The 16,256-nt window shown below is 36.6% G+C and overlaps 7 protein-coding genes and 1 non-coding gene across 8 annotated transcripts; 5 read left to right on the forward strand and 3 right to left on the reverse strand.

Moving 5' to 3' along the window:
* Positions 1–1,749: 1,749 nt before the first annotated feature.
* On the forward strand, positions 1,750–2,895 carry SFA1 (bifunctional alcohol dehydrogenase/S-(hydroxymethyl)glutathione dehydrogenase; the record flags this gene model as incomplete). The annotated part of the gene is made up of 1 exon (XM_448822.1): positions 1,750–2,895. One exon carries the CDS (start codon positions 1,750–1,752, stop codon positions 2,893–2,895), a length of 1,146 nt encoding a protein of 381 aa, XP_448822.1.
* A 260-nt stretch (positions 2,896–3,155) lies between these two features.
* tG(GCC)8 lies at positions 3,156–3,226 on the reverse strand. The gene has a single exon. It is a non-coding gene; the product is annotated as a tRNA-Gly (tRNA).
* A 1,342-nt stretch (positions 3,227–4,568) lies between these two features.
* On the reverse strand, positions 4,569–5,015 carry TCA17 (Tca17p; the record flags this gene model as incomplete). Its single annotated transcript, XM_448823.1, has 1 exon — positions 4,569–5,015. The coding sequence occupies one exon, from the start codon at positions 5,013–5,015 to the stop codon at positions 4,569–4,571; it is 447 nt and encodes a 148-aa protein (XP_448823.1).
* A 331-nt stretch (positions 5,016–5,346) lies between these two features.
* FRD1 (fumarate reductase) lies at positions 5,347–6,744 on the reverse strand (the record flags this gene model as incomplete). Its single annotated transcript, XM_448824.1, has 1 exon — positions 5,347–6,744. The coding sequence occupies one exon, from the start codon at positions 6,742–6,744 to the stop codon at positions 5,347–5,349; it is 1,398 nt and encodes a 465-aa protein (XP_448824.1).
* Positions 6,745–7,321: 577 nt separating this feature from the next.
* On the forward strand, positions 7,322–7,720 carry IES6 (Ies6p; the record flags this gene model as incomplete). The annotated part of the gene is made up of 1 exon (XM_448825.1): positions 7,322–7,720. The coding sequence occupies one exon, from the start codon at positions 7,322–7,324 to the stop codon at positions 7,718–7,720; it is 399 nt and encodes a 132-aa protein (XP_448825.1).
* Positions 7,721–8,359: 639 nt separating this feature from the next.
* On the forward strand, positions 8,360–11,344 carry GTA1 (Gta1p; the record flags this gene model as incomplete). Its single annotated transcript, XM_448826.1, has 1 exon — positions 8,360–11,344. One exon carries the CDS (start codon positions 8,360–8,362, stop codon positions 11,342–11,344), a length of 2,985 nt encoding a protein of 994 aa, XP_448826.1.
* Positions 11,345–11,826: 482 nt separating this feature from the next.
* On the forward strand, positions 11,827–13,452 carry GDA1 (guanosine diphosphatase; the record flags this gene model as incomplete). Its single annotated transcript, XM_448827.1, has 1 exon — positions 11,827–13,452. The coding sequence occupies one exon, from the start codon at positions 11,827–11,829 to the stop codon at positions 13,450–13,452; it is 1,626 nt and encodes a 541-aa protein (XP_448827.1).
* Positions 13,453–14,328: 876 nt separating this feature from the next.
* YEF1 (NADH/NAD(+) kinase) lies at positions 14,329–15,909 on the forward strand (the record flags this gene model as incomplete). Its single annotated transcript, XM_448828.1, has 1 exon — positions 14,329–15,909. The coding sequence occupies one exon, from the start codon at positions 14,329–14,331 to the stop codon at positions 15,907–15,909; it is 1,581 nt and encodes a 526-aa protein (XP_448828.1).
* Between the last annotated feature and the right edge of the window lie 347 nt (positions 15,910–16,256).

A 16,256-nucleotide genomic window follows, 5' to 3' on the forward strand; every position in this document is an offset into this window, starting at 1 on the left:
TAAAAATGACAATGCGTTACTGAAAATTTTCCGGATTGCAGAGCAGAGTAGATTGTACAGGAGTTTCTTTGAAACTGGTTCTTTTTTATACCAGAAAAGATAAATGAAGAAAAGAAAAAATGAGAACAAGCTAGTGCTAACGTCTTACTGTTCTGCTTCACAGTTCGTCATTTTCCGCTACGGGTGAATACAGAACTACATCATTTGTTTTTTCCCGTTCTCTTCGGCCAAATCTTTTGAAATGATACAATGGCTTTCCTGTGTTCATTGGTTTACGAGTTTTTCTGTGTAATGCTTCAAAGATAAAGAGAAAGTAGAAAGAAAATGTATATTATCGCCCAGTGATTTCTACGTGGGAAGGGGAAACTGTAGAAAACTTTCTGAGCGTGTTTCTGTTGCAATTGCTATCAGTATTTTTAAAGAGGGTACAGGTTATTGTGAGAGTTAATTGTGCGATGGTTTTAAGCTAGAGGTTATTTGTACTACACTCAAGAAGCAATTAAAAAAAAAAAATTCAATTGTAGTATATTGCCGTGGACCCTTTCTATCCAAAAGAGCTTGAAACAGCTGTCTGTGTGGTATTGCTATGCCAGTTCCCTTTTCGCTATCAGGTTATCGATCTCAACTATGATTGGTCCAGAAACCATTTTAGTAATACCGGTATTGTCCAATAGATAAGGAATTTTATATATGGATATGCGGAAATTGGGAGGACCAAGAAGACGCTCTTAACGCATTTTGAAAGTGGCATGTTTGATATTGTCAATATGAAATTGAACAGTAAATAGAATTAATTCTTGGAGCAACGGTGGTCACTGGATTTTTCTTTTTTTAGCCTACCTCCATCCAACATATAGCCAGTTGTAGACATAAATGAACAGTTTTCATAGTGGACCACAACACATTGACATCCCAGAAGGCCATTGCGTTTTTGCTCGATATCAAGATATTGAATTCATATTTTTGTAGCAAGTCCTCTATCTTACGAAATACGTGATAAATACATCCACCGCAAAGTCTGATCAAGAAAGGCAAGCTAACCAAATTTTGTTGAAATTAGTCTCGACAGCAACTTTCTTTTCTCAATGGAAAAAGCATCGCTACTCTATTATAAACCAAGTAAAACTACAACAGTTCTCATCAAAATTGATGTATATATAAATAAAAATGGTGCTCACGTGAATAAATACCTCGATTGTATCCAGGATGGAAAACACATGATGGCATTGTACTGTACGGCCAAGAAAACACTATTCGGGGGCCTTCTGTAAAACCAAACTCTCATAGATATTTTTCAATTTTTTTTTTTTTCGATATTGGACTAATCTCTCATATGGTTCCTGCAATAATCAGGTTCGGCAATTGGCTTCTTTTGAGAAGTTTTCCGTTACGTAATTGCCTGTCTGCTAGGTTATCTAGCAGAGGTGAGCAGGGATGGTGGCAAATTTAAGTTTGTTCTCGCTCCTACATTTTGTTTTCTCACTTACACTAAAGTAAATTAAACTGGATATCACATCGCTTGTTATAGTGTTTAGCATCGCACCGTTCTGTTATAATTTTATTTTTTCACCAATATGACACCGTCCATACCAAGACGTCACTTTAATATAGACTTTGATGTAGCCTCCTTGTATGTAAGATATTCTTCTTTCTCAGCATTTATGCTATAGGAACTATAATTTTGACAATTATTGTAACGCATAATATCATCACCCCCATTCCCCTAACTTTACAGGAAATTTATAGGAAATGACTGAAGGTAAGCCAATTGAATGTCTAGCTGCTGTTGCTTATGAAGCTGGTAAACCACAAGTGGTCGAACAGATCGTTGTTGATCCACCAAAGGCTCATGAAGTCCGTATCAAAATTGTCAACACCGCAGTGTGCCACACAGATGCTTACACATTGTCCGGTGCCGACCCTGAGGGTTTGTTCCCTTGTGTCCTAGGTCATGAAGGTGCTGGTATTGTTGAATCTGTTGGTGATGGTGTTACCAATGTGAAGCCTGGTGACCATGTCATTGCTCTTTACACTGCTGAGTGTCAGAAGTGTAAGTTCTGCTTGAGTGGTAAGACCAACTTGTGTGGTGCTGTTAGAGCTACTCAAGGTAAAGGTGTCATGCCAGATGGTACTTCTAGATTCCACAACAAGAAGGGTGAGTCCCTGTACCACTTTATGGGATGTTCTACTTTTTCTGAATATACTGTTGTCGCCGATGTAAGTGTTGTAGCAATTGACCAAACTGCTCCATTAGAAAGTGTATGTTTGTTGGGTTGTGGTGTTACCACTGGTTATGGTGCTGCTGTTAAGACCGCTAATGTTCAAAAGGGCGACACTGTTGCGGTTTTCGGTTGTGGTACTGTCGGTTTGTCTGTTCTGCAAGGTGCTCATCAAAGAGGGGCTTCTCGTATTATTGCAATCGACACTAATGATCAGAAGAAGGATTTCTGTACCCAATTTGGTGCCACTGATTTCATTAATCCAACTAAGGACTTGAAAGAGAATGAAACTATTGTTGCCAAACTAATTGAAATGACAGATGGTGGTCTAGATCACACTTTTGACTGTACAGGTAATGTTAATGTTATGAGAAGCGCACTGGAAGCTTGTCACAAGGGCTGGGGTCAATCTGTTATCATTGGTGTCGCGGCTGCTGGTCAAGAAATCTCTACTAGACCTTTCCAATTGGTTACTGGTAGAGTTTGGAAGGGTTCTGCCTTTGGTGGTGTCAAGGGTAGATCTGAAATGGCCGGTTTAATCGAACAATACAAGAAGGGTGAATTGAAGGTTGATGAGTTCATTACACACAGAAGATCATTTAATGAAATCAATGAGGCATTTGACGACTTGCACAATGGTTTGTGTTTAAGAACCGTTCTATCTTTCTCAAAGTAATATGCTCCAAATATTGTAACGACGATTTAAGTTGAACGGCACCCACTAAATACAATACATAACGTTAAAAAAAAATTAATTAAGTATTCTGTTCATTAGAGGAAAAAAATAAAAAAAACAAGCAAACTTCTTAATAATCAGCTGAAACAGTTGTGTGGGAAGTTATGTAATTTGTGCCCATACTTGATGAACCTAGAATAGGTTGCGATTATTAGATATTGAGGGCAATAAAACCTCAAACCTCGAGGTATAAAAAAGTATGCGCAAGCCCGGAATCGAACCGGGGGCCCAACGATGGCAACGTTGGATTTTACCACTAAACCACTTGCGCGGAACTACTTGTTGATTTACCTTGCAAAATGATACCACCTTATCAGGCTACAGTATTTTTTCCTTGTAAGCGTATGGATTCAACCTAACAAGGAATGGTCCTGCTAATAGTTGCCTTAGATCTAGGGGTTTTCACGGATACGGAGATCACGTGCAGGAGATACAAGAGCGGTAGTTTGTTCTTTTAGTATAGCACAGAAGAGGAACCAGATAAGTCAGTATGACTTATATTGAATCGATCTTCAAGGGTAATAAGGATTAACTATAGTGATCGGGTTTCGAGTTTTTATCTTTTTAGACTCAACCTAAAACCTAAGTTGTACAATAGTTTTTATTTTTACTTATTGTGTTCTTTCTTCTGAAAGCAACTATAAGGATCGATATTCAACAACCTTACCATTTTAGATTTTTAGAATGATTTATATACTTTTTGGTATAATACCAATTAAGCAATTATAATTTGCATTGCAATTCATTTATAGAATTCATAATTAGATGGATGCATTTTTATAACTTGTTATTGCTAAGTTGTTATGTATGTAGCTCGTGTTTATTGTGTGTACTTTGTACATCAACATGATTCCCCAAGACAAGGTCTCAAGAGTATCTTATCTGCCTAATTGTTATTTTCTGTGTTGATAACTTTCCTTTTTCCTTCCTCAAAAGTTCTCGGACTACTGGCATGAGTACTTGAAGAGTCTGAGACATCTAGCTTAGCTTATCGGAATTATTGATTGTTGCTCTTCCTATCGTATTGATAAGTATTGCATTTCGCGAGGCTTGAGCGTTTATTAGTTAGGTCGTGGAACTTGACTAGTGTAACTATGGTCATGTGGCCTCAGTCTTTGAATCCATAGGAGTACAATAATAGAAAAGTTATAGATTTCATTCAGCTTTGTATCCAGACAATGGTACCGTCCCTTTCGTTATTTTATTGTACTAATTTAACCTGTATGAATAAATTGTTTCATTTTCAATATTCTACTTACAAATGCTAGAATTGAGCATGCTTTTATTACTGCTCTATGCCTCCACTATTACAAAACCTAAGTATATCCCAGGTGTGCCGAAATTACAGGTCAGCGCTTTCCTTTGGTTTCTTAGGTTGTGTCATAGTTCATTATCTTCGTGGATTTTACCCCGTATCGTCCTTAAGTTCTAATTCGTTTTTGTAAACATCAATGCATTCGAGAACAGTATATTATTGTTCAACATCAATAAGTTGCACTGTAATAATGTACTAGCATCAAAAAATAGCCTTTTGTGTATTTTTTGAAGATATAATACAAATCAAAACTGTCCTTTATCATAAAAAGATTGACCCCTTATCTCAAATCCAACGGCTAAGTGAATATTTCATTTAACTTTTCCTCCAATAATCTAGAAACCTCTTCCTCTTGATTTTCAATATTTACGGTGATGAAAGGATTGCATTTGACTCTTGTATAAACTTTCCTAATACCATCAAAAATGCGCTTTATTTCAATATCATCAAATGAGTTGTCAACTGGAAAGCCAAGTACTATTTTTAGATTTGTAGATAATACCAGCATACCAAAGACACTTACTTCTTCTATTTGAAATAAGTTCTTGATAGTTACATCCCCGTCTGAAGTTTGTTTCCATTTATAAAGATTACTCTCAAAATAATCTAACGATATGTTTGCCAAAACATTGGATTTTAGAATATGTTCCATTTCAGTTCTGTATCGAGGAGGGCAATAAGTAATAATTGGTGAGTTAGTTTCAGATATTATGGAAATGAAGCATGGCTCGACTTTGGGTGTCATAGTTCTATTGTAGTAGATGTGTACGATTTGCAATATTCTTTGACTTCTGGCCTCAAAAGTCTGATCTTATTATAGTGTTATATCATCAACTGCAACACATAAATAGAGAGAATACATATCAATGGATTTGTATAACTGGATCGAGCTGTATCATCGCTATTTACAATTCAATATCAAGTCTGTCAGCACGATGAAAGTGAACGAGACAAATGTACTATGTCCTTACAGTAGAGCAGCATGCCTCATATCAGGTGCTTGTATATATTATATAATAGTAGCAGAGAGTTGAATATAATTGATATATAATGTTTGGTAATCAGTTGAAATACCACTAGTTTTTGGAGGCGATTGTCTTCGCAGCAGTTCTACCAAATACAACACACTCTAGCAAACTGGATCCCCCTAGTCTATTTGCACCATGAACACCACCGGAAACTTCACCGGCTGCATATAGGCCATTAGCCACTACTTGACCATCCTTTCCAACAACTTCAGAACTTGTGTTAATTTTTGCACCACCCATTGTGAAGTGGACTACAGGTGTAACTTCACCAACAAATACGGTAGTGTCCTGAGTTACATTCTCACCAAAGTTTTGAATGACTAATGTACGGCCAAATGAGTCGGAAGACGATACATTGTAACTATTAATCTCACTTGCAACTTCTTTGGCATCAACTGGTACTTCGTACTTCTTAACTAGTTCTGCAATAGTGATCTTGTTAACAAGTTTTTTGAACATATAGAAATCAAGATTGACCTTACATTTCTCGTATATGCCTTCTCCCATAACTAATAAGGCAGTATTCTTCTCCTTTGGACAGTGTGTTTGGATTGCATTGGTTACTGCATCTCTTGTAGATAATTCATTCACAAATCTCTTACCAGTAGATGGATTCAACAATATACCACCAAGTCCTCTAAGGGCTTCGGCTGCTAAAAATTTAGATCCGGCTGATGGATCCTCAGGGTCGATGAACCCAGTTGGGTGAACTTGAATTTGGTCCATATCAATCATATCTGCACCAATTTTTTCTAGGATTCTTTGGCCATCACCAGTTGTTTGTGGGCCATTGGTGGTTGGTAGATCAACGGTTTCAGGTGCGTACTTCTTCAGCATATCTTTTGAAAATCCAAAACCACCTGAACAGAATACTACATTGTTTGCATCCAATTGAATTTCTTTTCCTTCTCCATCCTTGTAGATTACGCCAGTAATAGCCTTTTCATTGTTAATATTAACGTCTACAACGTTAGCATTTAGGATAATCTTGCATTTTTCAGGTTCCTTTTCTGCTATCTCCTTTAATCTTTTAGATAAAGTTGAAACAATCTCAAAACCAGGTGGTAGTTTACCGGAAGATCTATGGGTTCTTGCTACACTATGGCCGCCCAACTGTGCAAGCAAGTCCAGAGAAAGGCCAAATTCTTCTTGTAACCACTGAATAGCAAGATGGGAATCATTTGCCAGTTTATCCATTAGATCAGTAACCCCTCTACCTTTGCTTGATTTAACAGTGTCCTGGTAAAAGAGTTCTGGGTTGTCCTGGATGTTTTGGGCCTCTTGAGTCCTAGTATGAGCACCATTAATACCACTAGAAGCCTTGGTAGAATTACCACCAATGGTACCAGTCTTGTCTAACAGAATAACTGGAGATTTTCCAAGTTCTAGAAGCTGATTAGCACAGGTAAGGCCGGCTAAACCAGTACCAACAATTACAGTTGCCATTGCTATAGAAAACTTATTGATCTAATGGTTTTGTTTAATCCTGTAGGGACAATTTACTGGATTCTTAATGCTATATATTTAACTGTAATAAGCCTTGAAACTCAGTAATTTGTCAATTGAAATGGGTTATTCAGCTCTTATATATTATATATATATTATAATGCAATTTGGCATTAGGTAATAAAGAGGTCAATTGGAAGGGGGGAGGATGAGTGGGCATTGCAGGACAATGGAAAAGGATGAATGGGTCCTTCAAGTGAACAACCGAGGGCTCACCCATACAATAATGGGAAGGGTGTCTCGTTTAACATGTTGGATGAAGGCTTTTGTCATTACAATCACATTCCTATTAGGTTCCACAAACTTCGTCAATACTAATTCCTAAAGATAGACACACATTCGGTAGCTTTTTCGGGACATTTAAATTGAAGATCCATTTTCATTAAGAGGAAGGATGAGTTGTTCATTAACTATGGGTGGTTTCTTGGGAATGATAGTCAACACAATTGCGGTTCAGAATAATTTTCTACTTATAGACAGAAACTGGAGAAGTACAGGCCTACACAAAGAATAAATTATGGAAGTCGATCGCATTGAAGTTTTGAAGGAGGTTTTTGCTCAAAATGTACAAGCGGCTTCACTCGGTTTCAAAAGACAACATCAGAAGAGGGTAGGAAAAGGAAGACATAAGTCTTGTAAACAATTACTCTCAGATGAACAGAAGCGTATAAATAATGAGTGCTTAAATAATGGTAAAGTGCCGAAGGTCACCTATTTTAATGTTGAAGCTCCACCTTCATTGAAGCCGGCCAAGAAGTACTGCGATATCACGGGATTAAAGGCTAACTACAGGTCACCAACAAACAATATAAGGTATCATAACGCTGAAATTTACCAACTGGTTGTAAAGCCCATGGCAGCAGGTGTGGATCAAGAGTACCTAAAACTTAGAGGTGCCAACTTTGTTCTTAAATGATTATTTTTCACAACCCATCAAACTTATTTCATCCTCATCTGTATATATAGAGTTAATGAAGATCTTTAAATAGGTGGCCATTTATTAAAGCTAGTTTTCTCAAATGGCTGTGTCCTACATACTATCAGCCAATACTTGGTTTTCATATTCCTTTTGTACTCATCATCATAATATTTGTCATAGCTTGAAGAGAGTTTTTCAAAGTAAAATCTAAAAAAAATGAAAAAACCAACGGACACTTAAACTAGGATAATGAAAAGTACATACTTCAAAGAGCATAGGTTTTAGTTAGAGACGGCTATTGGATTTATTAAAGAAGGCATATCATATTCCTAGTTGCAAAAGGTTACGTGAACGATCTTGTACATAAGTTGACACACTAGAGCGTACTTCTGTCTCTTTAACATTCAGACAATAAAAAAGGTAACTCCGACCTGATACATATTGGTAATTTATACGTGGGTATAAGTACAAAAGGGAGTCAAACAAGTTCTAGGACCAGTTACAAATTAGACATTATTTTACTATTTTGTTTTCAAGAGTCATTTGTTTTACATTAGACTTAGTTGAAAAGCAGCTTTTTTCTCTTATTATTGCATCTCGCTGTTACAAGGTTTCAACAAATTGCCTAACTGATTGATGTTTCATTTATTTGTGGCATTTTTGGCTTTTAGTTGGCTGCTGTATAGACTTGTACGTTTCATTACAATACCAGTCTCTAGCATTGTGGTAACGCTAGGTGTGAAAACTCCACCAACGACCAAAGTTTCAATAGATAAGATTACTAGTGACAGTATAACTATACACTGGGAAAATGAGCCACTAAATCAGGATTCTAAAGAAGTGAATACCGATTCTGGAAATGGGTATACCAACGAATATTCGATTTGCCATTATATTTTATACCTGAATAATAAACAAATTGCGGTGTTTCATAACAGTCCTAACGCATTGTACACATGTTGTGCAATTACTGGATTGGAACACGGCATGGAATATCAGCTAGATTTTGTTTCTGTGAATAAGTTGGGATATGTTAACAAGTTGCCCTCTATTTATTGTAAAACAGACGCTATTACTGGAAATGGCATTGATAAAACAGACATCATACATAATAATGAATTTAATGATCAAATGGATAATTCACAAAAAACCACTAGGTGGAGGAGAAATACTTTGGTGAAAAAGCTCACATCCACGTTTTCTGGAGACTCCTCACAATCCAAAATAAGTACAGATAATTATGGTTTGAGTGTAAATGGTTTTAATGCCGGCTCCAATTTGCAATCATATACTAGTTTGACGACACTGAAAGACTTGGAAAACTATACCATTGATGATTTGAAAAAGATATTGGTCTGCTCCCAAGAAGACCTGCATGATGTCCTTGCACAAGAGAAGTCAATCTCTGAGGATTTTCAGGAATCACAAGTTCAATTACAAATGGAATTAGATAATTTGAAAACTAGTTGGTCTCATGAAATGAATCTAAGGAAGTCACTGAAATCATCAATCAAATCTCTAGAAAACTCTAAACTATTAACAGATACCAAATCAGAAAAGGTAAAGAAAAAAATTAACGAATTAAGGTTCAAAATATCCAGGATGGAAAAGGATATGAAAGAATGGGAAAAAGAAAATTCTTTGTACCATACTGCAGATCTGGGAGGTAAATATGACACAATGATCAAAGAGATTGGAGATACAGAAATGCAACTGCTGCAACAAGTTCAAAATCTGCAATCCGAGATACAAATTGGAGAAGCTAATTATAAAGATATAGTGTCACGGAAGCCCATTTTAACTAAGGTAAAATCCAAAGTTGGGAAAGAAACAATTAATTCGCTGAGTAGCGATAAACAGGAAAATGCATTACCTATTATTAGGGATCTGGAATTCCTTCTCACCGATACTAGCAAATTATATCAGCATAACAGTAAACTGGCATCTTTAAGTAATGACTCTAAAATAATGAAATTCATTAAAACGCAAAAATCCATGGATCAAAAGAAAGATTCAAAATGGAAAGCGAAATTTGAGAAAATACAAACAACCATTAAAGAACTAGAAGGAAAGTTGACTGAAATGGAAAGTCAAAAACAAGGAAATAATTTGAATGATGAAGGCAATGTTTATAAAATTTCCTCCTCTGATAATATTCAAAATTATCAAAATATACTAGCTCAAAATTACCAAAATATATCTATGAATCAGAACGATACGCCTCAACTACTACCAAATAGCAAACTAAGTGATGGATTAGAGCAAGTCAACTCAAATGGACTGTCAAATGATAGTCCAGTTTTAAGTAATGATATTGACATGGCAAACCAAACTCCCCTAATTCTGCACCATCCTGCCTCATATAATGGTTTAAACCCTCCAATAAATTTTCAAGTGATGTCTCCACCCAATCAGGTAGCTTATATGAATCAAGAGACTAGGCAATTTAGTTCCGGGAGCAATGCAGTTGGTTCAGTAATGTCAGCTGGTGCCCAGAGCAATCATACTAATAATTCAGTTTGGAACAATAGCTATCCCTATGAGAATGCTGACAACAACCTTGAATATGAGAATACCAACCACTTACTGACAGGACTTGAAGATATGATTCATGATGAAGCAGACTATCCAGAAAGTATTAGTAATTACTCAAATGTATTCACAGTTGATCAATTAGATAATTACTGGAATAAAAAGAGAAGTATACCACTAAAGAGCAATGCTGCACATTCAACTAACACAGGGGTAAGTAATATACATGCAGCAGCTGAGATGTTATCTCCCCAGGCTAGTGCCCTCTCACAATCATCACAAGTAGATAACAAACTGGGAACTTCTTATTCACAAGATAGGATTCCACTATCTAGCTCGCCCTTGGGACCATATACCCACGCACATTCATCATCGTTGGGTGTTCCTCAATCGCATACTCAGCATTTGCTCTCTTCCTCATTAAATAACTCAGTACTTGGAAAATATCAAGACCAATTTGGCTTTCAGCAAGGCAGTAATTACTATGGTAATAGTAGGCCTCTCGCAAGTAATATTAATGGTTTAAGCAATGGCCTTCCGTCTCCTCATCAAAATGAAAATGAAACAGGGCCTGTATCGTTCAATTTTTTACCAAACTATGCCCACAATGATGACATTTTGGTAAATCAAGTACACTTGAATAATTCTTTTGGAGTTAATGATATTGGCCAGCATAATATAAATGAAGAAGCTTTCCAAAACTCTAGAATGGTGGACAATGCTAGTAACATCTGGAACACAATTCAGCTCGATAATGACGATCCAAAATCTGTATCTAATATGGAAAGCAAAGAGAGTAGCAGCACAATTCATGAACCAACTACACCCAAAGCCCATAAGCGTAACCAAAGTAACAGTAGTATTGCATCCTGGACCAGACTGAGTTGGAAAAGCTTGACAACTTCTAATCCAACCTCTCCACAGAGAGGTAGTATTCATGAACCCGCACTTGAAGAAGAGGATCAACGCCCAAATAGCCAGGGCCACGCTAATGGCCAAGAAAGACCCACAAATGGCAGAAAAATGTCAAGACTATTGAGCAGATCCACTATGAATAATTTATTCAAGAAGTCTACACATGACAGTTGAAGTATCTGCTCCTATATTTATATTTATCCTGCTCAGGTACTACTTTTTATAATTTATCAATTATAGGTGAGACATTTCAAATTGCAAACTGAATACTAAAAGCATATGAGTTCACATAGTGGTACTTCAACTACTTTTATATAGTTAATTTGCATGTACATGTTAATAAAATTCGTAAATATCATTGATCTACTCTATGTCAGTGCCTCGTGCGTTTATCAACATATAATGTTATACTTTGTAGATCACGTGTAATGTAATAGAAATATTGGTTACTTGAGTACCGTACGCCAACTTTAGTTTGATTCTGATTTTAATTTTTTTTCATTTGAACAGTTTTCGTGATTGTGCTCATCGACCATATAATATTATTTCACAAGTCCAAGTTATTGGACAAGCATATATGGAAAGTATAAAATAAGTTAAAGGACACTTAATAAACCAAAACAAATCTAGCTTAACGGCAAGCCTGAATTACAGTAATGAATGGTTTGTTTAGGAACTACCGTTTCCTAATGGGTGCTTTTGCACTAATCATGTTGATCTTATTGATTAGATCATCAAACTCTATACCAAATGGTTCAGGTATTAGCAGGCCTGTTACCCCAAACACCAATAAGCCTGATAGTCCACAGGACTTCAAGACTCTACCGATTGATGAACCTGGTTACACGGATGATAAGAAAACTGAAAATAATAACCCAGAAGTTGCAGATGCTGTGAAAGACGCTATCAAGTCATCAGTATCTGGCGATTCTGCAAAGACAGGTAAGAAGCCTTCGGGTGAAGTCATCGGTACTGGCAAAACTTGTACACAAGAGCATCAATATGTAATTATGATTGATGCCGGTTCTACTGGTTCTCGTGTCCATGTTTATGAGTTCGATATATGTTCTAAACCACCGATTTTAATAAATGAAACCTTTGAAATGTTGAAGCCTGGTTTGTCTTCTTTTGACACAGATTCTATTGGTGCTGCAAAGTCTTTAGATCCACTACTGAACATTGCCATGAATGTTATTCCAAAGCATCAAAGGCCTTGCTCCCCAGTAGCTGTGAAGGCTACTGCTGGTTTGAGAATGCTTGGTGAAACTAAGTCACAAAAGATTTTGGACGCGGTTAAGAGACATTTAGAGGTTGACTATCCATTCCCTGTAGTTGGTGGCGATGGTATCTCAATAATGAGCGGTGAATTAGAAGGTGTATATGCATGGGTTACAACAAACTATTTGCTTGGAAATATAGGTGCCTCTGATAGACGTCCAACGAGTGCTATTTTTGACCTTGGCGGTGGTTCTACTCAGATCGTCTTTGAACCAACTTTCCCACCAACTGAAGAGATGGTTGAGGGTGAGCATAAATATGTTTTGGATTACGGTTCTGAAAAGTACACGTTGTATCAATATTCACATTTAGGCTATGGTTTGATGCAAGGACGTAATAAGATAAATTCTCTACTAGTCTCTAATGCCATAAAGGAAGGTACTATTAAGCAAGGTGACTCTCAAACCGAGTATGTACTCAGCTCTCCATGTCTTCCACCAAAAGTTACAGCTCCGGTTGAGAAGGTTAAAGTCGGTGACTCTGAAACCTATAAAGTCAAATTTGTTGGCCCTAAGGTTGCTGCAGGTGCGCAATGTAGATTTTTGACTGATTCTATTTTGAACAAGGAGTCATCCTGTAAGGTTCCACCATGCTCATTCAATGGTGTTCATCAACCTTCTTTGGTGCGTACTTTCCATGAATCTAATGATCTATACATTTTCTCATATTTCTACGATAGAACAAGACCATTGGGTATGCCATTGTCTTTCACTCTACAAGAGCTTATGGAATTGACCAGAAACGTCTGTAATGGTGAAGAAGTGTGGGATGATGTTTTTGCCAATCTTGGCGATTCATTGAACTCATTGAAAAAGGATCCTCATTTCTGTCAAGACTTATCTTTCTTAGGTTCATTGCTACATACTGGTTATGACATTCCGTTGCAAAGAGAACTGAAAACTGCCCAGAAGCTAGCCGGTAACGAAATTGGTTGGTGTTTAGGTGCCTCTCTTCCTCTAATCAACTCCAAAGACTGGAAATGTAGACTTGATCAGAAGGCATAGTTAGATATGAAGTTTATTTTATCGCAGACAGTTACAAATAACCTGTTTATATCTACATTTGGTTTTATATATACAACTAGATAGTATAACAAAAAAATATATGAAGAATTTAAAAAATTATTCATTACCTGCTGCTTGTCGTCACATATGGATTATTGTACTAATCGTCTTGAAAAGGTCCGACTCTATTTTTTTTTTATAGCACATGGCAGCAAAGAAACACTTTTGTTAGTAGTAATTACATGTAGATACTAAAAGGATGATATGTAAGGAAATAATGCAATACCTCACTAGCTCGAGAGATTTTTTTTTGTTTTCTAAACACTATCATTCATTGTAGAAAAGAAAACATTGTATCAATTCGCGTTGGTTCACACTATATTATGTGTTATTTCCATTTATTTTACTATAATTTTATGCATGTGGTATTTTCTACTAAAAAACTTGCGTAGTAACATCAGATAGGTCTCATCTTGGATTTTCAAAGCAAAAAATTAGGCAAGATAGGGATCTACGTTTTTGTTGATCTACAGTTCTTTCGTGCTTTCTATGGGGAAGCACTGGCCAGAAGTTCCCTGGTGTTCCCTTGCTGGAATGATGATGCATATCCGATTCCTATTTTCCCATGATTATATATAGCAGGGGCTTTCCGTTGAGATCGGCTGGCAATCGGAGAATGAGACTTATATCTGAAAATTGATGTCTGTTATTGATCAAAATACACAAAATTTTGGGCAATAAATTGGATCATCAGAAGGAAAGGTTTCGGTACCTTTGATTAGGACGTCCAATAGGGTGAGCTGTGTGTATTTGAAAGTTGTAGCCATCCTTACTCATATTTTTTATAGTAACTGCAAGCATTTTGGTCCTTCAACAATGGAAACGTCAAGGAGAGATTCGAATGAAGAGACTAAAAGAACTATAATGGAGTCTGACTCTAGGAGCACTTCAGTACAGAGTTCGTCTTCATCAGGGGGAAGTATGACTCCGTATAGCCATAGTCCCCGGAACTCTGTTCCCCCAATAACGGTAAGTGAGGAAGATATGGGACCTATGAATGATCGATTTAAGTTTTCTGATATTAGAAGTGTTGAGAATATGGTCAGAAGGCTCTCAACAGACAGTCTACCAAGGTCAAGAGCAAGTAAGACGCATTTTCAGTATGCAACGACAGCATATGATGTGCGCATGCTGAGTAAAGATATTGTAAATAAGAAAGTTGAACTAGATGTTGAGACTGTGATGATCATATGTAAGGTTGATGATCAGTCTGTTATTTTACTAATGAGAGAATTGGTAGAATGGATATTGGTTCGGTATCCCATGATTACAGTCTATGTAGAGGAAATTTTCAAGACATCTAAATTATTTGATGCAGATGATTTATTTAAAGATGTTAAATGTAGGAATTCTAGGTTAAAATATTGGACTCCAAAATTCATAAATGAGAATGATGTCTTTTTTGATCTAGTGATCACTATGGGGGGCGATGGTACGGTATTATTTGCCTCCCATTTGTTTCAAAAGCATGTTCCACCGATATTGTCATTTTCATTAGGCTCACTTGGTTTTTTAACTAACTTCAGTTTTGAGCATTTCAAAGAGGAATTGCCCTTAATTTTGAACAGTAAGATTAAAACAAATTTGAGAATGAGACTTGAATGCAAAATATATAGAAGGCAAAAAGTTACTATGGACAACAGCACAGGGCGTAAGGTATGCTATATGAAATTAGAGTCTACCCGCCATGTTTTAAACGAACTCACTATAGACAGGGGTCCAAGTCCCTTCATTTCGATGCTGGAGCTTTATAGTGATAATGATTTAATGACTGTAGCACAAGCTGATGGTCTAATTGTTGCCACACCAACAGGTTCAACTGCATACTCCTTAAGTGCGGGTGGATCTTTGATAAATCCGGGTGTTAATGCAATTGCTGTCACACCCATTTGTCCGCACACACTAAGTTTCAGGCCAATTATCTTGCCTGATAGTATTGAACTGAAAATTCAAGTGTCCTTGAAATCAAGAGGTACTGCATGGATTGCATTTGATGGTAGACCTAAGATTGAACTAAATCGGGGTGACTATGTTACTGTTTCAGCGTCTCCTTTCTCGTTCCCAACAGTAGAGGCTAAACCTAGCGATTTCGTAGACAGCATTAGCAGAACTTTAGGGTGGAATGTTAGAGAAAAGCAAAAATCTTTCTCACACGTCTTATCTTTGAAGAATCAAGAAAAGTATGAGAATGAATCATACAGAAATAAAAGAGAGCTCGAAAATGAAGAAGCTGAAGAGGAAATTTTGTTGGACGAAAGTGGTGAAATTACCGCTAGAAATCTTATTAAAGTCCCAGCAGACATTGATAGTGCTAGTAAAAGACATCACAAAAGCCCTTTAGGGAAAACAATACCCACAAAAAGTAGACGTATGTCAGCAGGATTTACTCTAGAGTAGCTACTATTGAATATATGTGTGTTAATGAACATGACGTTATTGTCGTCCACATTTCAACTGAGACTTTTATTTTTCTCTAGAGTCAAAATACACCACTATAAATTACTATTTTATTTTATCTATTTGTCTTTATTTGATAGATGGTATTTTATAATATTATGCATTAAATTATTGCTCATTTCATATATTATTTCGATACTTTTTTTCAAATAAGCTTGAACGGTGTCATGGACAAATGCTTGGTTCGTGGATTCCAATTCCATCGCATCACATTGGAAAACTTCGAAAACATTAAAAATTCAAAAATAACTTAAGCCCAGTGAAGGGGGGTGAAATTTCAAATATTT

This window comes from Nakaseomyces glabratus, chromosome L, assembly GCF_010111755.1.
Source record: "Nakaseomyces glabratus chromosome L, complete sequence".
In the NCBI taxonomy this organism is placed as follows: Eukaryota; Fungi; Ascomycota; class Saccharomycetes; order Saccharomycetales; family Saccharomycetaceae; genus Nakaseomyces; species Nakaseomyces glabratus.